Genomic DNA, 26,862 nt, shown 5'->3' with positions numbered 1-26,862 from the left:
CTCAGTTCTCGCGAGGACCCGCTCGCCATGAGGGCCAAGATGGCGGCGGGTACCGTGTGAGGTGGCGTGTTGCAGTAAACTTGGAGGAGACGGCGGCAGGCCCGGGGTCCAGGCGCTGGCGACGGAACCATGCAACACGATGATGTGAGTTGAGAAAACGGGTGGTGGTTTCAGATTGCCATGTTGACCTCCATTCGCTCCCTTACAGTCAGGTCCCAGTCCCATGTGGGGGACACCCCTCTTCCTCCTCCTCTCCCTGGCTCAACCTTCAGCAGCTGCTCGGGTCCCTGACAATATTCCTGCCGGTGGAAGATGCACTTCGTCAAAACTGTTCTGAGGAAGAGTCACTGGGTCCGAAACGTGAACTATGTACTTCTCTTCCACAGATGCTGCCAGACCCGCTGAGTCTTACCAGCAATTTCTGTCTTTGTGTTTTCTTTGTCAGAGCTTTCCATCTTGCGTTCGTCAGGACCTTTCGCAAGAATGCCCATCTTGTTCTCCCCCTCACCCGCTGAGCATGTGTTCTTGTGAATTGTCCTAACCGGTGCGAGAGTCGAAGCTTCCCTATTGCTCAGATTGTGGGGTGTCAGATCAACTTTGGGTAGGGGTTGGGCACCTCAGGGTGGGGGTTGAGCCCAAGGGCAGCAGCAGGGCCTAGTTTTGGGGTTGTGTCGGGTCTGTTGGTGGGGTGGTCTTAGATTCCAGGAGGTGGTCGGTTCTGGAGGGACAAGGTCAGATGCCCAGGAGTGAATCAAGTCAGGCTTTTGGGGAGAGGGGGCATGTAAGTGGTCTTAAGATGGTGTCATTTGGAGGGGGTGGTGTGTGAGTTAAGTATAGAGTCAATTTAATAGTTAGTTAGAAATCTGATGTATTTAAGATAGATCAGAAGTGTCTGATTTTTATGAAGCTTTGGGAGGGCTCCTAGCATCGAAGAATAGCACAGAAGAAAGTTCAGTTTCCTGGACAATTCCTTCAGAGTCTCCTACAAAGGAGATTCCATGGCATCCCCATGTACAACTTCAATCTATGCTGGCATAACAAAAGTCTGGCCAGCAGAAATGCTGTCTGATACCAAACCATGATGTGAATATTGCACATGATATACGTGATGATAAAGAGTCCTAGCGCTGTACAGCATGGACACAGACCCTTCGGTCCAACTTGTTCATGCCAACCAGATATTCTAAATTAACTGGGGTCATTTGCCAGCATTTGGCCCAGATTCCTCTAAACCTTTCCTATTCATCTACCCATCCAGGTGCCTTTTAAAAATTGTAATTGTACCAACCTCCACCACTTCCTCTGGCAGCTCATTCCATACACACACCACCCTCTGTGTGAAAACGTTGCCCCTTAGGTCCCTACTAAATCTTTCCCCTCTCACCTTCAATCTATGCCCTCTAGTTTCAGACTCCCCCACTCTGAGGAAAAGACAAGAGTCACTGGACGAGAAGCATAAGCTCTGTTTCTCTCTCCACAGATGCTGCCTGACCTGCTGAGCTTTTCCAGTTGTCCTTCTTCAGAACTGCACCATTTTGCTTTTTATTAAGGTTTATAAACTAACACTTAATGCCATTGTCACTACATCTGAGACACTGATGTGACTAAGGGCACAGAATTGTTTGCAACACTTACATCAGCACTGGAACTGCAGCACACTGGCTCCACATTGGTCAGCCCCTCTCAGTGGCAGTGCTTAACATTCAAATGAGCAGAGTTCATCTTGTGATATCAGGTTCACGCTTTGAACAGCTACAGGAAGTAAAGCTGGAGTATGTTTTCCCAAAAATATACCTGATTCCTAAACTCATAGAAGTACTTCAATTTATCAATCCAGAATTGATTTAATCCTGAAGTGGCAACATATTCAGTTTCGTTGAATATGTGTGCAGTTGCTGAGCAGCAGATTGGTACTGCTTCTGGAGTGGTAATCCAGAGGTTCTGACTAAAGCTGTGGCAACTTGGGCCCAACAGCACAACCGCTGGTGAAATTTATATTCAATTCATAAATCTGGAATGTAGACAGAGGGTGGTGGTGAAGGGGTGTTTTTCTGACTGGAGGTCTGTGACCAGTGGTGTTCCATAAGATTCAGTGCAGGGACCTCAGTTGTTTGTAATATGTATAAATGATTTGGATGAAAATGTCAGTGGTCTGATTAGTAAGTTTGTAGGGGACTTGTGGATAGTGATGAAGAATATCAAAGGATGCAGCAGAATACAGATCACCTGGAAAGTTGGGCAAAGAAATGGCAGAGTTTAATCTGGACAAGTGTGAGTTGATGCATTTTTGGAGGTCAAATGAAAAAGTATACTGTAAATGACAGGACCCTTCAGAGCATTGATATACAGAGAGCTCTTGGGATCCAAGTCCTCAGCTCCCTGGAAGTGGCAACGCAAGTGGATCAGGTGGCAAAGAAGGCATATGGCTTGCTTGTCTTCTTCGTTTAAGATTTTTGTCAGGCTACAGTTCTGGTCACTGCACTGTAAGAAGAATGTGTAGCTTTTGGAGAGGGTGCAGAAGAGGTTTACCAGGATGTTGCCTGGGTTAGAATGTCTTAACTCTCAGGAGAACTTGGACAAACTTGGATTGTTTTTTCTAGAGCTTTGGATGCTGAGGGGCAGCCTCAGAGAAGTGTATAAAATTGAGAGGTGTGAAAGGGGTGAATGGTTGGAGTCTCTTTGTCACAATGGAATGTGAAATATTCGAGGGCATAGATTTAAGGTGAGAGGAGAAAGTTTAAGAGAGTGAGGAGACGAGTGAAGCAAGTTTTTTTTTTTACACAGGGTGGTTGATGCCTGGAATGTGCTGCCAGGGGAGGTGGGTAGAAGTAGATTATGATAGCAACGTTTGAGGCATTTAGACAGACAGATGAGCAGGCAGAGAATAGTGGAGACTGACCATGTGCAGACAGTTGGGAAAAGTTTAGAATAGCATCATGGTCGGCACAGACATTTTGGGCTGAAGGGCCTGTTCCTGTGCTCTGCTGTTCTATGTAAAAATAAACTTTGTAATGGTGACAGGAACCGTTGTTGAAACACAAACTAATCTGGTTCACTCATGTTCTTGGGGGAAGGAAATCTGCTTTCTTTTTCTCTAGTTTACCCTGATCCACAGCAATGTGGTTGACTTTTAACTGCTGCTGAAGTGTCTTTGCAAGCCCCTCAGTTCAAGGCCAATTTACAAATCTTCAGTATACAACAGCATGAATGTCTTCGACCTTTGTTCATTGTGATTTTGTGACTTGAGTGCCTCCCTCAGCACATGCTCCTGGAATAACGTATGCAGTTCCGATCATCACCACACTGAAACCGTGGGATCACCTTGGAGGGATTTGACAGGAGCGTTACAAGGTGGTGGTCTGAACTTCAGTTATGGCGGAACGATTCGGTCATTTGTGATTGTTTTCTTTGGGACAGAGGGAGGCTGTTGGGAGATTTCATTCAGGGTATGGAATTAAGGGAAACCAAGCAATAGTGATCTGTTTCTTTTCACAGAATGGGTGCTTCCATTAACAGTATTTGGAGAAGCATTAGAGGAGGGTTGAGAAACTTTTCCATCCAGTGGGTTGTGGTTGCGTGAAAAGGTAGTGCAGGCAGACAGCCTCAAGGCATTTAACATGTACTGAGATCTGCATGTGAAGGGCTGTAATTTGCAGGTCAGTGGATCGAGCACAGTGACTCAGGTCATCATTTTCCCTCAGTTAGCAAGGCCACCATGGGCTGAATTGCTTCCATTTGCACTGGCAGTTTTGATTTCGGGATTTTTACTCCCAGTGTCAGGAACATGACCAAATCGCTGGAATGATTTGACAATGCTTGCCAAAACTTGGGAGATAGAGTGCACAAGGAGAATATGTTAGAAGTTAAGTGTATGTTACATCAGCTGGGTGAAATTTTCAGTCACCATCTAACAGTTAAGGAAACTTGGAAAACCCCTCCCCAGTCCTGACCAGTGATGGCACTTCTTTTGAGCAACTTGTGTGCAGCAACATTACGTGTCCATTCAAACAAATGCGGTTTCACTGCCGACAATGGCTAGAATAATTTTATCCACCATTTTTTCCTGTTCCCCGTGATGTTCATCGTATTGTTTACACTTTCTGCTGACCTTAATTACTTTTCTCGTGACATAAGATTTGTTTATCAGAAAACAGCGAGAGTAAGACTTAACTGGATTCTAATCAAGTTTCTCTTTTTTAGGTGCTTTGGGATCTTATCGGAAACAAAAGTTTTTGTTCCTACAAAGTGAAGTAAGTAAATATTCCCAGTAAAATAAACCTGAAATGTGTCGTCTTCCTGATAATTGTTTGAATTGTCTGCGACTGTCTAAGATTTGGCCTCTGGTTCCAGTCTGAATGGGTACTTTTAGTGTTGAGCTGGCTTCAGTTCCTAATTTCCTTCTGCCATACTCAAACTAAATGTTTTGCATTTGGTAAGCAGGGAGAAGCAGCTGTCCCATCTGAATATTCTTGTGCATCTTTCTGTTCTGGAATGCCCTGAATTCTCACACTCCCTTGCTCTATGTATGGGAGAATGTGGAAGAAAATGAACCTCTTTCATATTGGCACATTGTCAGTAAAACCAAGCAGACTGAGTTGGTTTGCAGAAACTTGTCGCATTGAAAGCCATTCAGCCCACTGTCAAGGATGGCTCTTTGAAAGAGCACTTGAGCTGTGTTGACCACTGGTCTGTTCTGTCTGCAGATCCATGTTCCTCATTCTCAACTACCTCTCTGGTCCATTTTAAAATTGTTTGCAAAAGGAGATTCTACCAACTTGTAATCCGAACAGCTCTGATGAAGAGTCATTTAGACTCAAAACGTGAGCTTTCTTTCTCTCCATGAATGCTGCCTGAGCTGATGTGATCTCCAGCATTTTTTGTTTTCAATCTTAACAACTAACTGTGTTTAAAGCCTTTTCCTTATTCCCCATCGGGATCCTTTGCCAATTATTTCATGTTTGTGACCGCTGTTTATTGACCCATTTTATGCATGGATACAGCCTTTATCTACTCTGTCATCATCCAGTAGCTTCCCTTCCAGGGAATAGTTGTAATTTTTCAATCACTCTTCCAAACTAACGTCTTGCACTATGGCAGCATCTGCTAAATTTCCTGCAGTGTGCTGTAGTGCCCAGCAACTGAAATCTAGCCTGTGCTTTATTAACTTCCAGCGTGATGACGTAATCAATCTTGCAAAGCCAACTTGAAGGATTTGGATGTACTGATTAGTACCTGAGGTCTCTACTCACCAAACATTTGAAAAATTGTGACTTGAAATGAAATTATCCTGTTTGCCCATATTCATTCTCCAAAACGCAACACTAGCGACTTGTCTTTGTTGAAATTTATCTGCCATGCTTCTGCCCATTTTACCTTTCTCGATCTGTCCTAATCATTATCTGTTATAAAGTGGATGGTCCAGCACTAATTCATGTCACTGGATGAGGAATCTGGGGCCCAGTCTCATGATCTGAATTTTCATTTGCAAGCCCCAGCAAATAAGTCTGTAATGTAAAACTTGCCTACAGCTAGTGACAACTCTTGTGGATTGTTTTGATTAAAAAAACCTTCAGCTTTACTAATCGTTCTCTGGGAAAGGAAATCCGCCATTTTCACCTGGTTCAGCCAATATAAGACTCAAGTACTGAACTAATATAGTTGATTCTTAACTGTCCTCTGAAATGGCTAAACAATCAAGGGCAGTTGCTGGTGGCACGAACGGCAGTTCGACCTCAGTGGCTGATCTTTTGGTGAATCTGGGGAAGGTATGGTGATGTTCCCTACAGTGATGCCAGGAAGGAACAAAACAAAATCTGCTGACATTATAATGCTATTCACTACACCCTTGCATGGGTTGTTTGTAAATGAAAAACACGGAAAGGGTCATGGGTCCAAAATTAATTCTTCATGAACACTGATGTAAACATCTCCCAGTCTGAAAAGTAACCACTGTTACGGGCCACTTATAAATGTGTGGTAATTTCTCCCTTTTTTTTTTCCCGAATTTTCTACTGATCACAACAAGGTCTAGTTCTGAGAAGGACAGTTTATTGTGCTTTTAGTGCTGTGAATTTCAAGAGCGGCCATGGAACAGGCTCTTGTATAAATTTGAAAATCAAAAGAACAGATGGACATTGATTCTTGACAAAATCTGAAGTGCAAACTGCAGCAGTTGCTTTCCAAATACATGCATTGGAAAATGTGTTTTCCAAAAAAGTAGCATGAACTTTGATAGAAGGATGGAGCAGAAGTGGGTTAATTCTTAGTTGTCCCTCAGAGGATGGTTGAAAATATTGCAGGACTGAAGGATTTTTGATCTTGTTCCTCAAAGACACATGAAGTTTGGAAAATTCTGGCCTTGAATTTAAATTGTGACTGGGCTTCTTTAGTGTCGAACTGCAAGAGCATGTAACAAGTAACCCCTTTATCTGCTGAAGACTTTTAAACAAGGTATTTTTCTTTTGCTGGAACACGATCTCTTCCCTTGAGATTGTCTTTTAAAAAAATTACAATCAACTGACTTGTGGTATTCAAAACAAAATGTCAGTTACAGAGTGTAAATTGTAAAGTGTCTTCCATCATAAACTGACTCCCTACCATGTGAGAATGGTGTCAGCTTTCCATTGTCCCCACCTCAATGGTCTGGCCTCGAACAGCATAAGACGCACATTCTGCTTGCAGTCAATCCCAGATAACAACCTACACGTACAAACCTGTTCGATTCCTTGCTTCATGTTGCTGCAGAGTCCTGTATTTTGGAGAATGAGACCTTCCTGTCAGATTAGGCTGAGGCTTCCTGTCCTATACCTGTCACCAGCCTATACTGTGATGTTTTTGATATTTGACAGCTTCTTTGAGAACAAATGTCCCATGTTTCCTGACTCTTTTCAAGTTGGTCCTTTTTCTTGCCCCTGCAGAACTAAAACACAGAGCTTCTGTCGCAATGAGTATAATATCACAGGCCTGTGTAATCGGTCATCCTGTCCTTTGGCCAACAGTCAGTATGCAACAGTCAAGGAGGAGAGAGGTAAGCAGTCTGACCTGTGACTCAAATCATCTTTCCATAATTATGGCAAACTGTAACCTGTATTAATGCAGGAGCCCATTGAGCCTGTTCCTCTGTTGAGTATGATCATAGCTTATCCTGTATTCAATGCGTTCCTCCCACGTTCTCCCCATTACCCCTTGGACTCTTTAGTGCCCATAAATCTATTTATTTATTTCTTAAACATGTTCTGTGACTGATTCTCCACTGTCTTCTGTGGTTGAGAACTCAACATGTTCACCACCCTCTTAATGAAGAAATTTCTCCCAAGTCTTAGTTCTCTGTGGCCTACCTCGTCTCCGAATGTTGTGAGCCATTGTTCTTGAACCCCTTCCTGCAGACAAGAGGGACGTCATCCCTGTATCCAGTTTGTCCAGCCCTATCAAAATTTCATGTTTCAGTGAGATTTCCTCCCATCCTTCTGAAGTCACTAATCTTGCGGTCCCAGGATTCTGTGGTGAACCTTTCCTGCACTCCCTCTGTGACAAGTATATTGTTCTTCAGTAAGGAGACTAAAAGTGTACACTAATTCAGGTGTGGTATCACCAAAGTCCTGTTGCTAGAGGAAGACAACCTTGCTCCTGTATGTGAAGTATCTTGCAGTCGAGGCCAGTGTACTATTTGCCTTCCCAAATGCTTAGCGCACCTGCATGCTTGCTTTCAGTGACTGATGTACAAAGGTTCTTGGATCCCTTGGTACAGCAACATCTCCCATGCTGTCACAATGTAAATAATAGTAAGCCATACTTAAGCAATAATCCTAACCAATGTTATGACTGGACAAGACTAAAATCTGGCTTGATAGCTCAGTTCTTTTTAAATGCAACCAGTTTGTCTCTTTCTGAACAAAAGCATGCAGTGCTGTGTGTTTGGTTTTAACAATGAAGCAGAAGTTTATTACACAAAAGGTGAAATAGAATAAATCAAGCTATTTACAAACAAAACAATTTAAAATATTTTAAAACACAGTAAAAATACAATCTCACCAATCTCAACATTGCCGCATTACAGTGCTCAGCGAGCATTCGTAAGAGAGCATTTCCCTTCTGTGTCTGTAGGTTTGACTTGACTACTTCTTTAAATTCACATTCCTGAGAGTCTTACAGCTAGTCTTTGCTTATTTGCACAACTGAGCTTAGATTTTGTCAGCTTCAAACAGCCCCTTCAGGATTCTAAGCAAACACTACATGTCTAGAATTTTCAAACTAAGATTCTTAGACTGAGGTAACCTATTTCCTAACCTTGCTGAACTGGCCCCTTTATCGTGAAGAAACTGTCTCAAACATCTAACTTCAACCAGGACTTCGGCGAACTGGAACCAAAAGCACTTCCAAGCTTTGAGTTTTTGTCTGATGCAAAAGTCCTGATCGTTCTGAACTGAAAGCAAGCTAATGTTCCATCAAAGTTTACTCTGTCTGCTCGTATAACTCTCCCTGTATAAAAAATTCTCATGATCAGCCCAGGGGCACGCTCTTTCTACCTGATTCAAAAAGAAATTATTGTCTGGAAATGCTGACTTGCATTAAACCCCTTTGTACCTACAGACGAAAGCCCACGTACCATGATATCAAAATCCAAATTCAAAATATTTCTAGATCACATTACACTTATTATTGTGACATTGCATCTGTCATGTATCCCTCCTCAATTTATCTGGATTGTATTGTAACATCCTCCTCATCACTCATAATCAATGTTTCCACTAACTACTTTCTCTGTGGACCTGGAACACAGCAGGTTGTGCTATGATGTCTGGAATTCACTGTTGTGAATGGGATGGCATACAGACCAAAACCCACATGCTGCTGGGGCAGGTGCCTAGTGGAATTATTGCCACACTATTAATCCAGAAGCTCACTAATGATCTCAGGACCTGGGTTCAAATCCTACCATGGCAGATGTTGGAATTTGAATTCAATAAAGAATTTGGAATTAAAGGTCTAATGACCATAAAACCGTTGTCAATTATTGGAAAAACCCATCTGGTTCACTATCGTTTTTTACGGAAAGTAATCTGTCAACTTTGCCTGGCCCACAAGTGTCTCCAGACCGACAGCAACATGGTTGACTCTTAACTGCTGTCTGGGAAATTAGGGATAGGTAATAAATGCTGGCCTAGTGAGAGACACTGACAGCCCATGAATGAATGTTTACAACAGAAAATATTTTGTTCATAATATTTGTGAAATGTTGCAGAGAGTGCAATAAACGTCAGACTTCTCCACGCAGCCAACACGCTGAAATGCCTCAGTATTACTGCAAAACTCTTGATATTTCTAGCATTTTCAAGGTGCAAAATTTTTTCAGACAACTTTCAAAGTGTTTTTGCCTGCCTGTTTTTATCGAGATGAATGCAGATGTATATCTCCCCCTCACAGGTTCTCCATAAGCTAAACATGATATTTTGCATCCTGCAGGTCAGTGTTTCCTGTACATGAAGACAATAGAACGAGCTGCTTTTCCATCTCGATTATGGGAGCGGGTAAGTACAGACTATCTGAGCTAGAAAAGTTATATTTGGTGTGATATTCTTGTTCCCAATGAGAATGACATGCTGGATGCTCAGAACCCATCAGGATATCTGTCAGGAAAATAGCTCTTGATGAGAAATTTTCCATGCTAATTGTAACTGATCCTGCAACACTTAATCACGTGGCTTGCTGACATGGCTACACTGAGGGAATACTGAACATCCTGAATCTTCTTTTACAGGAGTAAGAATAACAATAAATCCACGCGCTTGAGGAGCTCAATAAACAAAACACCTTGTGAAAAAGGAATAAAATGTATGTGATATACATTCAGAACAAGATGCATGGGTGTGGTGTATGCACGAGGGTGCAGGAATAAAATGAGGGAACAGCTGACCAGTTACACGAGCAATGTCATGCTCAATGTGTAGGCAATAGCAGAAGCGTGAAGTTCATGAGGGATAATATTTGTGAACTTTGATGGATTCACAGTTACTTGTGGGTGCAGTTAAGACCACAGATCATACATTGTGGCAGTCAAACCCTCAAGCAGTGACTCCTTATGGGAAGCTGTTCTGCCATAATCCATTTGTGCCTCGCGCTATGTTTGGTGTTTTCCAGAAAACACTTGCATTTCAACTCTTGCTGTTAAATCCAAGGTTGTTCACCTCAACATCTTCTTTTTCTCAATATTTCACAGGTCAAGTTAAGTAAGAATTATGAGAGAGCTCTGGAACAGATTGATGAACATCTTATCTACTGGCCCCGCTTTATCAGACACAAGTGTAAGCAGCGTTTTACAAAGATCACCCAGTACCTGATCCGTATCCGCAAGCTCACCCTAAAGAGACAGTAAGTTTGTTGTGGAATATGGCATGACCTTTGGTCTTGGTTGTTTGGAGTTAGCATCAAACTGTTCATTGGGTTTTGGGCTGTTATTGCATGGGTGAAATGGAGCTTGAAGGAGACAGTCACGCAAGGTGCAAGGATTAACTTTGGAAGTGACAATCCGGAACTGATGATCAGATGTACTCACAGCCATCCAGGGCTGCCTGGTAAATATGAATATTTCCCAGCCCTCAAGGGTCTGAAAAGCATCATTCAGGCAAGGGTGGAATGACATTTCAATTCTGGTATAACTTTGCCAAGGTCTCTTCGAGGTACTTAATAACTCCGAGCAAAACAGCATCACTCATGCAGCATTACCAACTGGACCATGTGAAAGGATCATTGCTTCCGCCATTCTGACCCTAGACTTATTCTGAAATAACTAACTCATGTAACAGCAGAGACACAGCCTGCTGCTGATGTCCCACTCACTGATGGATTTGTGTGGTCGGTGCCCTGTTTCTTTCTCTTGGGCTAATTCTCTTATGTTTCTCTTTAGGAGGAAGCTGGTACCTTTAAGCCAGAAGGTTGAACGGAGAGAGAGACGGAGAGAGGTAAACATGCTCTTGCACCTGCATGTGGTTTCTCTGACGGACCTCGGTCTGTGACTTGTACTGTTGCTGAGAGAAATCTTGATGCTCGGTGGGGATTTGTTTGAGACTTTCAAGGTCTCCCTGACTCTTCTCGACATGTGTTCACCTGTTGACCTGACCCAGTCACTGGGAACCATCACTATCATGTGAATTCTGTCAGACTTCAGTTTATGTAGCTGGACAATCCTAGACCACTGGAGCAGCCTTTTCAATTCATCCTGTCCGCACTGGCTTTTTGAAAGAACATCAACTTTTTTATTCTCTGTAGATCTACAATTTCTTCTGTTTAAGCACCTAACTAGTTCCCCTTTGAAAGTTACTGTCGAGTCTATTTTTGTTCTAAATTGTGGGAATCTGCTATGTGAAAGACACTCTCCTTTTCTCTTGATAACACAGTGTGGAGCCGGAGGAATACAGCAGGCCAGGCAGCATCAGAGGTGCAGGAAAGCTGAAACCCTTGAAGGGTCTGCTGCCTGGCCTGCTGTGTTCCTCCAGCTCCGCACCGTGTTATCTCTGACTCCAGCATCAGCAGTTCTTACTATCTCCTTTTCTCTTGGAATTTTGGCCAGTCATCATGAATCAGTGCACTCTGGCTCGCAACTGGCTGTGCCACTATCAAAACCCAGCAGCATGTTAAATACTTGAATTTTAATAAATCACTCTGGAAGCTTCCCTTCTCCCAGAAAAACAATCCCAGTCTGACAAGGTAACTGAAGTCCCTCATCCTTGAAGAAAATCTTGCACCCTGTCTATCCTTGTGTGACCTGAATTGAATGGAGCGAGTCAGCTATTTTTTTCTATTTCTGTTTAGTGGTAATTCTTTTGGGGTGAATTTGGCAAGGGCAGTTATATTCTGTGCTGGAGAGGTATGAGACTGCATGTAACAGAGTTTGACTGTTGTTTTCTTTCAGGAAAAGGCTCTGATTGCAGCTCAGCTGGACAACGCCATTGAGAAGGAACTGCTGGAGCGACTCAAGCAGGGGACGGTGAGTTGCTGAACTTCATGGGCAGAGATCTGAATTCACATCAAAGTCTTGTGGAATTGGTGAGGGTTCATGCTGAGCGTTGCTGTGGTTGAGCAACTGTAGAGAGCACTATTAGGGAGTGACAACAATTGATGAACCAGTGGAATTATGGTTACTTGGTTAGTTCCTTGCATGTGCTGAGGAATAGTCTACTCCAGCATATGCACGTTGTCTGGGGAATGGAAATTCAAACTGTACTCATGGGTGGTTTTGTCTACAGCTCTCTTGAGAAGGGCTGAAGTATGGGATTGAACGTTGCTACTGTGACTAAGGGTGGACGCCTGGTGATCTCTGATGTGTTAGTAACATCTTTCTGTCCTGTCCCATCAGTATGAAGACATTTACAACTTCCCTATTCATGCATTCGATAAAGCGCTGGAACAGCAGGATGAAGAGAGTGAGACCGATTCCTCGGAAGAAGACGATGAGGTAAGTGGTGGTAAAAGTTGAGAGGAAAACAAAAGTGTCCAGTCTTATGTTTGATCTCATTGATTCTGATGCAGTTTTATTGGGATGACTTGAATACCGGGAACCTAGCTTCCTCAGTTCTGCTTCCTTGAACACAGGTGGTTTGGAGCATTGTTGTCCAAAACATGGGCAAGTTGGGAAATCTGGTGTGAATCATGCATTTTTGCTCAGTAAATGAAAACTCTGAAATAGACACCCATCCAGGCTGTGATTTCAGTGTTCGTATTGGCATGATTTGTTTGTGAGTGGGATAGATGAGGATTTTTTGATTTTCATGTGTGTTTTAGCTCCAGGGTTAGTACTTATCTGTTAAAAGTGTGAAATTCCAGACTTGGCACCTAATTGTTCGGAGAAAGAAGCTAGCCCGGCTGTCAGATTGACCAGTCTGGGTCAGTATCAGAAACCTAAGGATGAATGAACGTTTTCAGCAGGGAGCATGGTGGCACTATCCTATTGCCTCTCTCAATTCAGAATATGTGTGTTTTGGAGTCAGGTTCAGTGAGTTTCTGAGGGGAGTTGTGAATCTGGGTCATGGAGATGGAGTAGGTTTGCAGGGAGATATGAGTGGAGTGTATGGGATATGTGTGGATGGAAAGCAAGTCTGTAAGAAAAGGAGGGGAGGATTTAGAGGAAGAGTATGGTTGTGGGTTTTGAGATGGGGAGGGTCAAGAGGGAGTGCATGTCGCCTTGTGTCTCTTGAAAGGGAAGGGGTGAGGTTGTGGATCAGAAGAGAGGTGGGAAGGAGAGCTGTGTTGTGTATCTTGAGCAGGGATGGTTTGGTGTCTTTCAATGTGGAAGTATTGAGGGCATTTACTCTGCTGAAGTCAGCTGCACTAAGATGGATTGGGTTTAATATAACTTAGAGCAGAATTTGGGGAAAGATTAAGTTTCACGCTAAATGAGACGTTTGAGTCACTGTGTATGTGAATTGCATTCACCTCAATTGTTCCCAAACCATTTCCACAAAAGTTCATGTTTGTTGCTAAAACCAGTGTTGCTTGCACCAGACTGAGCCAGGGATTTTATTTCTCCAGTGCTGCACTGTCCAGAACTTTGAAATTGGACAGGTAGGTGACATGGTGGAGTTACTGCCAGTCTCAAAAGCAACAAGCTGTTATTCCCTTTGTAACATGTCTTCATATCTTTTTCTCTCAACAGGATGTTGGTCAAGTGGAATATGTGGAGGGTGATGCAGTAGATGAGAGTGACCTGAGTGACTTTGAGGTATTTGGCTCAATGGTGCCTGAATTCTTCTTGTTATGGGAAAGGGGAGGGAGGGGAATATCCCTGTTATAGTGCCAAGGATGGGGTGTCAGTAGTGAGAGTGGAATAGAGCATGGAACCATTTTTAGTTGATTCTCCAAGTAATTAAGTGAAAAATCCTGTCTTCTGTTGGAAAATGTCAGCCATCTCAGGTGAAGTACTCTGTGTCTTTGAGCTGTTTAACTGCAGAAAATTTTAATACATAGGTCTGCGTGAGAATTTGTTCCAGGCAGCAACGTGTAAGGCCAATATCTAATGCAGCCGTCCCACCCTCTCGATGAGTCAGGTCTGTTCTAAAATGAAAAATATCTTCAGAAAGAAACATGATCATGATATATGTAATGCAGTGCCCTGGGTACTCGAACTATAAGTCAGTTGTAGATTTTGGGTCTGCCTTTGACACTGTGTCAAGTATCCTGGTTTTAAATTTAGTGACACAAACTACAGGAGCAAGGAGGTTACATGAAAATATTTATTTAGGCTCAGCTGGAATATTGCATCCAGTCCTGGGTGCCGTTTTCGTGCATTGATGTATAGAAGTTCGAGATGGTGCAGAAAAGATTGAGAAGAATTGTTTCAGGATGAGGAACTTAAATAATGTAGGAAGATCTATCAAGTTTGGAAAGCAAGAACAAGAGGATATAGATTAAAGGGAATTGGCAAAAGAAGCAGTGAAGACAGGAGGAAAATCCTCACGACACAGTGAGTGGTTTTGATGTGAATGCATTGCCTGAGTATTTGGTGGCACAGGTTCAAGCGATTTATGAGAATTAGATTATTATTTTAAACGTGAGATCATGCAGAGTCATGAGGAAGTCCTGGAGAAATGGCATTTGGTAAATTGCTACTTTGCAAAGCCATGATTCGCACGGGTCTTGCACTGGGAATTAAACCCCATGATTCCTGGAGTTCAGGATTTTAAAAGAAACATCCAAACTCTCCACACTGCCCAACTTTCAGATCCAGGTTGATAAATCACAAGGAACTTGACAGGAAATCACTGTTTATTATATGTCATTAGGTTCTAGCTACAGATAGACAATTAAGCTAAATCAAGTAAACTCTACAAATTAAAACTTTCAATCCCTTATAAGCTTACCCTTATAGACATACACAGAGACAAACATAAGCACAAGTGTGGAGGGAAAACTCGGCAAACAGTTCCACAGTCTTGGTCCACACGATCTGTTGGGTTAGATCTTGGTGATGAGAACATTTCTTCTATGCTTTCCTTTTTCTGAATGCTTCCACTGATCTGCAAGAAACACCGTGTGGCTGGTGCACTTGCAAAAAGGTCTCTGACTTATTAAATTCCAAGTCACAGCTTGCATTAACTGCCGAAGGAAAGGTAAGCTGGTTTTCTTGGAAGTTTCAAGGGAATTAATGCAGAGAGCTGTAGACTTGCTGGTTTATCTTCTGGTTTGACTTAGTTTCTCTGTCCTGTTCACAACCCAAGCTTTTTAGCTAACTGATGAGCAGTCACCTAGTTGTTGGCGGGCAGAGTATCTTTGTGATTCGTAATTGGTCCCTTGTCCACAAACCTATCAGCCACTCTTGCAAACAGTCCCTCAGCTCCAGTTCATCTGCACATTGCTGGAACCCACAGCTTCACGGACAGGGTTCACAATAGATGTCACATTGTTTGCTTTGAGCCATCCTTGTATATCCCTGGGTTTCAAAACAGTTCTTTCTCATTTCAGACAACAGTTGTAAAAAACGCAAAAAGAGACACTGTCTTTACGCAGCATAGACACAACAGTGGTGCTGTAACATTTTTGTCCTTCTGTGAAATTAATCTGATTAAAGTTTGCCCGCATTCCTGCTTCTGCTCACCACAGGTGGCATGTTTGCGTGGGGCATGGATAAAACGCCTGTGATACATTGGCTGCTTCAGCAGCTTGCTTGCAATTCCTGATTTCGGTCGACATATCAGAGGTAGCCATGTGGCTGAAGTACCGAACTGTCCCACTGGGAGCTTTACGATTAAAGGGATGGGCATGTGATAGAAACAAACAGGAAATCTCTCGGCAGTTTTTGAGAAGCTTGGCTGTTTCTTTGCTCTGTGTGCAGCAGTATATGTACTATTGTCATACAATGCATATATTGTTAAGATGCTGCAACCAGCTGACTGGAACTGATTTTTGACACACACACACAGGCTATGGACAGGCTGGAAGGAGACGATGAGGAGCAGGAGCAATCCAGCGCTGCAGAGGAGCCGGAGAAAGAAACTTCCACGTCGAAGGGCAAAACACCAGTCAAAGGCCCAGCCCAGAAGAAGCGACCATACGTGGAAATTGAATATGAACAGGAAACAGAACAAGCAGCCAAAGTGACTAGCTCCTGACAGCTTTGTAATGCTGCTTGTACTGAAGGTGAGGATTGTGTTAACTCCATTGTAAAGACGTTGTAAAGCAAAACAACTTCATGGTCTCCTCTGTGACGGGCTTCATTGCTGCTTCCAGTTATCATGGTCTTGACTGCAGAAAGCAAGAACTATTGTTCAAGATTCTTAATGTCAACTGTGAGTTTATGTTTTCTCCATTCGTTTTAATTGCTCTCATTTGTATAAAACTATGAATAAAGGATGTGACTGACTTTTCCATAGTCCTAGAAATGTCTTTGGAGCAATTATCTGGTTAGCTGCCAGTGGAAATCTGTCCATCCTGAACTGCTATGCCACTGACTTGACAAAAGCTCCTTGATCTTGGGCTTCAATTAAATGTGTTGTATTTTCATCAGATTTGGGTCTCTTAAGTGCAGTTAAACGGATGTGCAAAAGATTCAGAAAACTCTTGCATTCTTTAAAATCCTTGGAGTGGCTGTCTAAGTGGATGGGAGAGTACTTGGTAATGCACACAAACCAGAATCTCCCAGGTTGATGCACTACTGCTGCAAAGCAAGGAGTTCTGTCGGTGATTAACTGCAGCTACACACAGGGTGGCATCAGATTCTGATATTTCCTCCCTCATGGGAAGTTGAATTTTCATTGTACAGTGAAGAAGGAATTGTCATGCCTGGTCGGTGCCATGATAGGTTTTGGAAACATGGCTGTTTTTCACTGTAGTTATCAAGCTCTCACCAGGTCAGAACAGGTCCAGTTAGATTCAGAGTTGAAGGTTTTTGTCTGTACATTGACATCAAGCACAAATTTCGTGCCTTTTATGAGTTGAAGAAGTTTTTACAGGAAACTAAGAAGTTTTAAATACAGTCACTGTTGTAGTGTCAGAAAGACACCTGCCAATTGCGCACAGCAACCGTCCGCAAAACAAAATTGTAATCATGTGCTTCATTAATGTTACAAGACACCAAAAACACATGTTCTTTAAAAGCATGTTGTGAGATTCTTGACATCAGTTTCAGAACGCAGATGGGGGTCTCAGTTTAACACCTCACTGTAAGGTTGCACTTGTTCATTACTGCATTGGAGCATTCTGTTCTGTGAAATGGCATGATCCATAATTTACGGAAGGTGCTGGCATTAAGTCAAGTCTGACCCCAAACTGGCACTAACAATCTGAGCCTGAGCAATGATGAGGAAACATGTTAAAGTGGCTGTAGTGAGTGTTACTGGGTTGTACCCCATGCCCGGATCCAGCTTGTATTGTTTATCCTGAATAGCTGCTTTTGCTGAATATTTGCACACTCGGAGACTGTGATGTTTTCTGCTTTAGTTTATTAAGATTTTGTACAGTTACTGTGATTTGTTACACATCTTGCTGCACTCTCTGCAGACAGTCCAGTACTGTTGCATTCTTGCAGCTCTGGCGTACTCCTTCCAGGAGAACCTGAAGAGCAAAAACAGATTAAACCACCCACTGCTGCAGTGTCTGTGTTGGTGGATGTGGCTCAGTGCTATTCCAAAGCAGTGTTCCCACAAGTGGTAGAATGTTTCAATATTTAAAATTCTTTGCTAAGCAAACCACTGTAAATGGTGTATCTTCAAATAAAATGTGTATGTTGTGAAATTTACGATGGATCAACAGGGGTTATGTTCAGTTCAATTTGGAAATGTCAGTCTGCATGCCTGTGTTGGACGTGATAATGGTTAATCTGTGTTTTGGTTGTGAATGGGGGATATTCTCTGAAAATGAGCTCATTTCTCTAATTTAAGCAACCTACCCCAACCCCCAAGAGACCATCAGAAACTAACTTACTGTCACTTTGCGTTCACAGCAGCGATTAAGAAGGATCAGGCAGTGGGTGGCATCTTGCAACAGCTCCTCCTTCACATGTGGTGGTGTTGGGCCCTGGTCAGTTGCCATATCATATATGAATTTCAGTAAGGATTTGAGCAAGACCTCCAGCCTTATGGACATTCTGTCCAACACAAGAAAAAAGAATGATTAAGGTTGAAGTTTAACTGTCTCAACAAGATGTACAAATCTCAAAGGTTTGCTTTGGTTTCAGTGATACCTGGGCCAGGCCTGTTGAATCATACTCTGGAATGCTTGGAGAACACCAAGCCTGGCTGCTTCCTCTGGTCCGTCATACACCTCAAGATATCCAAGAATCACTCTTTGTAAACGCTTCAAGTGGCGAACGACCATAATGCCCAGCCTGGCAACATAAACAAACAGTGTTGTTGAGTGATCTGTATCCTGTTGGTGTTGTGTGTTGGAGGACAAGTGAATGAGAGACACAGACAGACATGTCTTCAATGTTCTCTTCGGAGATTAAGACAAAGACGTCAGCTGTTCTCATGTTGCGTCTGTCTTCATTTTCCTCCCCTTCTCCTGAATGTCTAACTCATCGGTTGGGGCACAATTTAAGTCAGCATGAGAATGTTTCGTGTGTGCTGACTGGCGAAGGATGAGCACAGTCGGCTCTTATTACTGTGTCCCTGTTCTGTCCTCGCCCAACATCTTCTAACATATTTTTGCAACCAGATTACTCTGTGACCGGCAGGAATCCTATCCGATTTCCACCCATCCTAGCCTTCGCTGGAGGGTACCCGGAGACTCATTGTAGTGAGCCATTAAACACTTCACCTCTCCCTGGACAATCAAACGTAGGCCCCTGGGTCCATATGATTCCATGTCATGACTCAGCTGTGCACAGAAGCACTGAGCAATGGAGAGGCAATCCATGTATGCTAAGGGGAAAGCGGCAGGAATGCATTGCTTCTGCCGGGGGATACCACAGAAACCAGCATGATGTAACAATGATAATGCCAATACAAATCAGCAGTTCTAACCTCTCAGTGAAAATGGGCAGATTTTGGGCATACACTCTACGCAGAGGGATCTTATCTTCAACCTCCATGTGGGTAAGAATTAGGCAGAACACTTTGTCATAGTGATTGGCTCTCTGTTGGCCACGGATGACATGTGATTTCTCGATAAGTGGAAGGAGGTCAAGTAAGCAGGACAGCACATTCTGAAACAGACAAGGAACCAGTTATTAGTCAGTCACACTGCCGCTTGCAGTGCAGGTCCGGAATTATCCATTTGTACAAAACCAGAAATAAGAGTTCGGGCACCATCCACAAAGACACAGGCCTGAGAAATTGAAGTACTCATTCAGACTGATGACCTTAGGTCAGAACTGATCTCCTGCATGACACTGGAATTATGTCGACTGCTATACAGCTGTAAAGACTGTAACTCAGATTAACGTACAGTTTAGAAGCTGTTTGCTAGAGGAGGCCTTGAACTGACAGGGGTTAATAGATGACAAGTCCTGCCTTGGTAATTCCAGTCAAAGGAGAAGGAAACAACGGCAGCCTTCCCAAACTCATTGATGTAAATTGGATTAAGTGCCTACCATGAAGAGAACCATTAATATTGAGTGATAAAACAGTTTAATCTTTCCATTATCTATTTACCCATGTGATCATATATAATTCAGTACCTGCACAACTTGGCCGTCACAGTTCTGTTTCTATCCTGTACAAATGAACAAGTACTTGATAAGATTTGAAAGCTGGGTGCCTGTAACTGCTGGCCTAGGACTCGTGTCAGCTTCAGAGAAATGAAGATCAGCTCCAGGCAGGGCACACACTCACCTGAATGAGCGAAGCCTCTGGAGTGTACAAGTGACTGTAGAGAGCATGGTATACTACCTGTGCCCGGTTATATTGCAGGAGCTCTGCAGCAGGCTGAAACATAAAACAGAAAGCTGTCAGGCACAGGGATATTTGCAATCTGAGTCCAATCCAGCGTACCAACACAACAATTAGGGTTCAGGAACTGGAAGATGACTGAGTCAAACAGCGTCCGTTTTAGAACACTCGCCTTCACTTCCCCACAGGAAAGGCAGTTGTGTCCTGAGCTCAGTTTGAGAATGCATTGGAACAATTCCCTGTCCCAGACTCCAACATTACATCGATACGCAACACATTGCTGATTAAATACATCATTTCTGCCGCATTGCAGAGGTGAAAAGAACATTCCTTCAGTTGAGAAATGAAAGAAGTAATTTTTATAGCATCTTAAACATGTTAAGGTGCTTCATACCCAATTAATTACTGTTGATGTGTTGCTGTTCTGCTGTAAATGCAACAGATTATTTTCACACAGCAAACTCCCATAAATGCAGAATATGATGAATGATAACCGGGATACTGGGAGAATCCCTCTTCATGTGTTGTACTTTTGAATTTTTTACCTCCACGAAACCTTTGGAATGGGCAAACATGAAGCTGTGTTTAACATCTGATCTTAAAAGTCGGCACTGCCATCATTGCAGGACTGTCTCGGTCCTGACTGACTCAGCCTGTTTTGTACTTGGTAGGAAACACCTCAAGCAGAATTTCTCCTGTGATTTGGCATGCACAGGCCTCCACCAGATCCATTCCACCCCACAATCCCCACTCTCTGACATCTACGTACCACATTGTCAATGATGTGCTGGAGACACCTCACGCCCAGTATCTTATTTTCTGTCCTGTAGTCGTCTGAGAAAAGGAGGGATGGTGGCAGCACTACGTCCAGGTGCTCAGCCAGCCACGGTCTCCTCACCTTCTGTAGCAGCCACCAAAATACATGTTTTGTGGCTGGACTCAACTTCCAGGTGTTTCTGTAGAAATTTGCACACACAAATCAGTTACTGGTTCTCTGTTCAAAATTGGGGGGCAAAAATATATGACAAAATGTACAGTGACCCGTCACATCCACCAGTGAGAAAGCATCACAACTGGAGGAGAGGGACTGAAAGACTGCGCTTCCTGCCTGAAGCAGGGGATGGATGCACAGTAAGTTCTGGCTACAGCACCAGCACAGATAATCAACACAGCTCAGCACAGAATTACACAGTGTACCAGCTGCCTGCAGGGGGATGAATTGTTCATTGATCTTTCCCCACCCCTCTTTCAGTCAAGGTGAATTACAAGGTCCATCAGTGAAACAGGCAGCAATGCCAACAAACAGACTCACTTGTTCATTTGTGGTTTCATCAGATGCAGCACAGCTCCCAGAGCTCCCCTGCCTTCCTCCTCTGAACCACACAGGAGCTGTGTGACAGTCTTGCACCCCACTGCCTGCACTGTAGCTGCCAACAGCTCGTCTGCAGCCAGCCGAGACGCTGCATTGGTCCACGGCTTCTCCTCACAGTGTGTAGCACAAAAAATGACCATTTGCGGCACAATGACTCTCAGAACAGATTCTGGCGAAACCATGGTGAGGTGAGGCATCACATGCTCTGGCCTTGCCTGCAGTTTACTGAGGAGAGCTTTCAAGGTTTGGGCCACATTGCAGGCCCTCTCAGGTATCAGTTCATATGCATCATCAGGTAATTCACCACTGTCGGTCTCACATCGGGGCAGTCCCGAGTACTGTATCAGGGCAGCTGTGAAATTGACGTACATTTGAACAATGTCCGACATATCATTCTGGCAGCAGTCAAGAAGCCAGGCAGGGTCAGCCTGTAGGAACAAATCCCTTGCATCATCTAAAATTGATCCTTTGTGTCTCATCAGTTTCTCATTTGACAAGTCCCCTAAAATTTTCCTGAGAACATGCTCAGCTGCTGGTACTCGCATTCCTTGATGAGAATCCTTTTCCACTATTCTGCTTTTGCCTGCTAGGTGCAGTTTCTGAATGATTTCTGAAGGATCCACCATGGTACTTTTTTCTTTGGCTTGGTCCATGATCAGAAATTCATACTTTAACCGGGGAAAAAGAAAACAATTTTATTTCTCCACAAGGCAACATTAGTCCAACGAGAAGAGCGCATATACCAGGCAAGAAACACCCAAGCAAACTGAGATGCTAAACATTTCTGATCGCAGATTATAAAAGTACTCATTAACCATGACAGAAGGATCTCAAACCTCACAGATCTGCTTTGATAATGTTCAAACAGAAATCACCTGATTTATTTTTATCTTGATTTAGCATAAACTTTTTTTTATTCATTTATGGGATGAAGGCATTACTGGCCAGGCCAGCATTTACTACCCATCCCAAATTGCCAGAATGCAGTGAAGAGTCAACCACATTGGAGTCACATGTAGGTCAGACAAGGTAAAAATGGCAGAATTCCTCCCAAAAGGACGTAAGTGAACCAGATGGATTTTTCCAACAATCATCAATGGATTCATGGTCATCATTCAATATTTAATTCCAGATTTATATTGAGTTGAATTTGCCAAGGTGGGATTCACATGCAGGTCCCCAGAACATTCCAGCAATCATGCCACTGAGCTGTGAGCAAATCTTTTATTTTTAAGACCAGAATTATTACATCATCTAAAATTTCTGGTGTATGACAGTGACAGCAATTTAAGATTTGTAACTGAAACACTCATATAATCAGGTACGATTTGGAATTTTTTCAAATTTGAAGGACACCCTTTTCAGAGTGCAGCAACCAACATGAGTGACTCCGATTCTACTGCAGGACCGTGTTCTGTGAAGGGAATAATGAGATCATTATGGACGAGACCATCATAGTTCACCAATCCAACAGCCTCTCCTGGAGCTGCATCCCAAATTTAATGATTTCAGAAGTCGCTTTTTTAACAACCCCCAACCGACTCCAGTCAATCACCACCTTCCTGTAACAACAGGGTCAGTGAAAGCTTTTCTTCCCCTGTTAGCTCAGGTTCCAATTAGCATCTCTCTTTCCCCGTACAGTGCTGAAAACTAATTTCATGGAGGAAAAGAAAACACAATGGGAGAATTACGCGTGTGGGAAATGATCGACACAGGCTAAAATAAATAAAATGCAGAGAGTGGGCAGCAGCGTCAGCCAGCAATCTGTGAACAGGGAAGGCTCTCTCTCGGGGATCAGTGCAGAGCTGTTGTGGATTGGCAGCATTTTGTTTTTGTGTTTGGATGGTCCCTGCGGTTGCTGTCTTTTTGAGTGAAGCAGCATTTGGAGACAGAGAGTGGAAGAGGTGATAGTTCTCCACAATCAACCCTCTTCCTGTTGTCCATCTTGAGCAAACCACGAGGTTGGCGAAAGCCCGGGTTTTTCACCAGATCCTCCTCGTCGGGCCAAAGGGCAGAGAGGCTGGATCAAAGGGAAGGGAAGGAGCCAGGCCCAGAGAGACAGAGACAGACTGGGGACCCCAGGGCCCAGCTCCTGCAGGCACTGACCTTCCTATCGGCCGGCCCACATTGGCGGCACGTTTCCGGTCAGAAACTCCCCGCCTCCTTCCATCGAAAAGGGGAGTTTCTTGCCGTGTGTAAGAGAGAGACAGACAGAGAAAGAAAAGATCACTCACCACTGTTCCACACGGACTGGATAGGCCGCGGACTGCGCCAATGCATCGGTGGTCACCGACGCTCCCATACCCCCGGAAAGCGCAGGGCCCCGCACTTTGGTTCCGGCCCTGAGCAACCAAGTCTCAGCTCAGAGGTTCCAGACCTCCTTTAAAATCAAGCACAAACTAGGACTTGCGACCCCAACCCGCGAAGGGAATCATAGCAATAGTCAAAATTACACAGGAAGCTGACAAGTTTAAATTGAAATGACCTTTGTCAGGGAGGTACTTGGGGCAATGCTGCATCCTCATTCCTGAAGTGCCCACCAGTTGTAGATGACAAAGCAAGTTGACAAACAGACATCGCAGTGCATCTATAACATAGAACAGAAACCAGCAGTCTAATGCATCGACTACTTCCACTGTCTGAGATAGCAAGATCAGAAATCACACAACACCAGGTTGTAGTCCAACAGGTTTATTTGAAAACGCAAGCTTTCTGAGCCTTACTGCTTCTTCAGTAAGACTCCGAAAGCTTGTGTTTTCAAATAAACCTGTTGGACTACAACTTGGTATCGTATGATTTCTGACCTTGTACACTCCAGTCCAACACCGGCACCTCCACATCATGAGATTGCATGAACTGCAGATGCTTGAGTCAGAGTCACAGTGTGGAGCTGGAGGAACACAGGTCAGGCAGCTTCAAAGGAGCAGGAAAGTCGACATTTTGGGTTTACACTCTTCATCAGGACTGGGGACGGGCAGGGGACTCCCATAGGCATTTTTACTACCCCTCCTCTTACCCATTCTCCTGCCAAAATGCAATCCCTTACTCTCAATACGTCCGCCTCTGACGTATCTGTTCTCAAGAGGAGCGTTCCACTCCTGGACATCCCAGATGTCATCCTATTTCGACCTCCCCTACCTCCATTGATTCATAATGCTCTTAAACGTATCTCTTGCATTTCCCGCACTTCTGGCCTCAAAACTGGCCCCCTAAACAAAATAAGGACAGGATACCTCTGGTCCTCACATACCACCCCACCAATCTCTGCATCCAGCACATCATCCTCTGCCACTTCCGCCACCTGTAATCCGACCCCACCATCAAAGAGATATTTCTCTCCCCACCCCTATCTGCCTTTCAAAGGGACCGCTCACTCTGCGACTCCCTCATCTGCTCCACACTCCCCACTAACCCCACCATATCCGGCATCTTTCCCTGCAACCACAAGAGGTGCTACACCTGCCCCTACACCTTCCCTCTCACCTCTGTCCAAGGCTCCAAACAATCTTTCCAAATCCAACAGGGATTCACCTGTACGTCCTCAAACCTAGTCTACTGTATTCGTTGTTCCCGATGTGGTCTCCTGTACTTTGGTGAAACCAAGCGCAGACTTGGTGACCGATTCGTGGAGCATCTGCGCTCTGTATGCTATAATCAACAACACCTTCCTGTTGCCAACCATTTTAAACACCCCCCTTCCACTTGATGACATGTCCATCCTGGGCCTCCTGCAGTGTCACAATGATGCCACACGCATACTGGAGGAGCAACACTTCATATTCCACCTTGGCAGCTTACAGCCTGATGGCCTCAACATAGAATTCACCAGTTTCAAAATCTCCCCACTCCCGGCCTCATTCCATGTCCAACCCTCCATCTCATCCCTGCCTCCTTGACCTGACACATCTTTCCCACCTATCCAACCCACCCTTCCCACTGGCCAATCTCCACACTACCACCTACCTGCATCCACCTATCACCATCCCACCTACATTCTCCAAGCATCACCCCCGCCCTCATTTTATTCCCAAGATCCTTTCCCAGAACACAGGATAAGTCCTGGGGGAGTGGAAGGTTGGAATTGTATCATCATTGTTTAAGAAAAGTTCAAAGGTTAACCTAAGAAACTGCAGATCTGTCAACTTGACATCAATAGTGGGAAAACTGATGGAGGCTATAATGCAGGATAAGGTGAACACACACTGAGAGAAAAATAAGTTCAGAGCAGACAGTCAACATAGTTTGTCAAGGGCAGGTCATATCTGACTAATTGAATTCACTTCTTTGACGAGGTGACACAAGCACAGAATGAAGGTACTGGTGCCAAATGTTGTATATTTGGACTTTCATAAAACACTTGACGTGGTGCTACATGGCAGGTTGGTTAACGAATTACAAATGTTTGAGATTGATGGATCCTTGGCATCATGGATTAGAAGTTGGCTAAATGATAGGAAACAGAGGGTAGATACAGACTGGTGTTTCTCAGAGTGGTGGTCCACAGGGATTGGTGTTGGGGACCATGGTTTTTCTGATTTATATAAACAGTTGGGAGGTGGGTGCTGAGGGCAAAATCTCTAAACTTGCTGATGATACGAAGCTAGAGCGAATAATGGATTGTGAGAATGACACTGAGTAATTTCAGAGGGACATTGACAAGTGGCCAAATGGGTAGAACATCTGACAGATTAATTTTTAATGCAGAGAAATGAGAGGTAGTGCATTTTGGTAGGAATTCCGATAAAATACAGACTCAATGGTACAACTTCGAGGAGAGAATGGATGAGAGGAACATCAGGGTTCAAGTGTATAATTGAAGCCGTTGTTAAGAAGACTGATAGGATCCTTAGGTTTATAAATAGAGACATAGAGTATGAAAGCAATGACGTGGTGTTACACCTCTACAAATGATTGGTCAAACCACATTTGGAGTCTTGTGTTCAGTCTGGGGCACCTTATTTAAGGAAGGATGTTAAAACCTTGGAGAGAGTACAAAGGAAATTTACTAGAATGATACCAGGAATGTGGGATTTTAGATACAAGGAAAGTTTAGAGAAATTGGGCTTATCCTCCTTGGAGCAGAGAAGACTAAGAGGTGATGTTGGTGAGTTGTTCAAAACTATGAACAATTCTGACAGGGTACAGAAGGATATTCTGTTTCCCCAAGTTGGTATGTCAGTAACTAAGCCTCATAATTTAAAGATTGTCAGCAAGAGAGCCAGGAGTGAGATGAGAACAAACTTGTTTACTCACAGAGTTGTTAGGATTTGGAATGCGCTGCCTGGGAGGGTGATGGAGGTGGTTTCCACAGGAGTTTTCAAAAGATAGCTGGATATATATTTAAAAGTGTTGAATTGAGAGGGTTATGGAGGGGGTTCTGAAGAATGGGATCTGCTAGTCCAGACATGATGGGTTGAATAGCTTCCTCCTGTTCTGTAAAACTCTATGATTCTATGTCCTCTAGCCCGTCAAGTGTCCATTGATGATGGAAGGCTCAAATGTACAAGCAGTGTGGACAAAATGTGAACAACATAGCGCACCAATTTCTGACAATTGCAGTGATCACCATTTAAAAAAAAAATTCAAATAATTTACAGTATGTCCCACAGCAAGCCCAGTGTCTAATGCTGTATTGCCATTGAGGACAGTGCAAGAATGTGAGGTCTTTGCAGA

The 26,862-nt window shown here is 43.7% G+C and overlaps 2 protein-coding genes across 4 annotated transcripts; one reads left to right on the top strand and one right to left on the bottom strand.

Moving 5' to 3' along the window:
- Positions 1–18,342, top strand: mak16 (MAK16 homolog (S. cerevisiae)). Of its 2 annotated transcripts, XM_048618537.1 has the most exons (11): positions 1–144; positions 4,201–4,250; positions 6,918–7,027; positions 9,463–9,527; positions 10,217–10,368; positions 10,904–10,958; positions 11,909–11,983; positions 12,353–12,451; positions 13,649–13,714; positions 15,912–16,128; positions 17,930–18,342. In XM_048618537.1, exons 1-10 carry the CDS (start codon positions 130–132, stop codon positions 16,098–16,100), a joined length of 876 nt encoding a protein of 291 aa, XP_048474494.1. In that variant the 5' UTR covers positions 1–129; the 3' UTR covers positions 16,101–16,128; positions 17,930–18,342. The 2 variants fall into 2 exon arrangements, with proteins under 2 accessions (XP_048474494.1, XP_020392175.1); XM_020536586.2 differs by lacking the exon at positions 17,930–18,342 and having other exon boundaries at positions 15,912–16,351.
- tti2 (TELO2 interacting protein 2) lies at positions 17,413–23,530 on the bottom strand. Of its 2 annotated transcripts, none has more exons than XM_020536583.2 (8): positions 23,424–23,530; positions 21,130–21,857; positions 20,587–20,773; positions 19,761–19,853; positions 18,951–19,132; positions 18,170–18,313; positions 17,911–18,073; positions 17,413–17,541 (listed from the first exon to the last, which is right to left on the bottom strand). In XM_020536583.2, exons 2-8 carry the CDS (start codon positions 21,840–21,842, stop codon positions 17,461–17,463), a joined length of 1,563 nt encoding a protein of 520 aa, XP_020392172.1. In that variant the 5' UTR covers positions 21,843–21,857; positions 23,424–23,530; the 3' UTR covers positions 17,413–17,460. The 2 variants fall into 2 exon arrangements, with proteins under 2 accessions (XP_020392172.1, XP_048474493.1); XM_048618536.1 differs by lacking the exon at positions 23,424–23,530 and adding an exon at positions 23,296–23,397.
- Positions 23,531–26,862: the final 3,332 nt, after the last annotated feature.

Source organism: Rhincodon typus, chromosome 40, assembly GCF_021869965.1.
Source record: "Rhincodon typus isolate 14 chromosome 40, sRhiTyp1.1, whole genome shotgun sequence".
Classification (NCBI taxonomy): Eukaryota; Metazoa; Chordata; class Chondrichthyes; order Orectolobiformes; family Rhincodontidae; genus Rhincodon; species Rhincodon typus.
This window is presented reverse-complemented; position numbering and strand designations above follow the sequence as displayed.

Bases quoted from the DNA above. Each gene is read 5' to 3' on its own strand.
- tti2 (XM_020536583.2), bottom strand. From the start codon at position 21,842: ATGGACCAAGCCAAAGAAAAAAGTACCATGGTGGATCCTTCAGAAATC. The intron at 19,133-19,760 runs GTGAGTGTGTGC...TGTCTGTTTCAG, and splicing joins CAGAGGCTTCGCTCATTCAG to AATGTGCTGTCCTGCTTACT. The intron at 18,314-18,950 runs GTTAGAACTGCT...TTATGTTGCCAG, and splicing joins CTGCCCATTTTCACTGAGAG to GCTGGGCATTATGGTCGTTC.
- mak16 (XM_048618537.1), top strand. The intron at 4,251-6,917 runs GTAAGTAAATAT...TTGCCCCTGCAG, and splicing joins TTTTGTTCCTACAAAGTGAA to AACTAAAACACAGAGCTTCT. The intron at 10,959-11,908 runs GTAAACATGCTC...GTTTTCTTTCAG, and splicing joins GGAGAGAGAGACGGAGAGAG to GAAAAGGCTCTGATTGCAGC.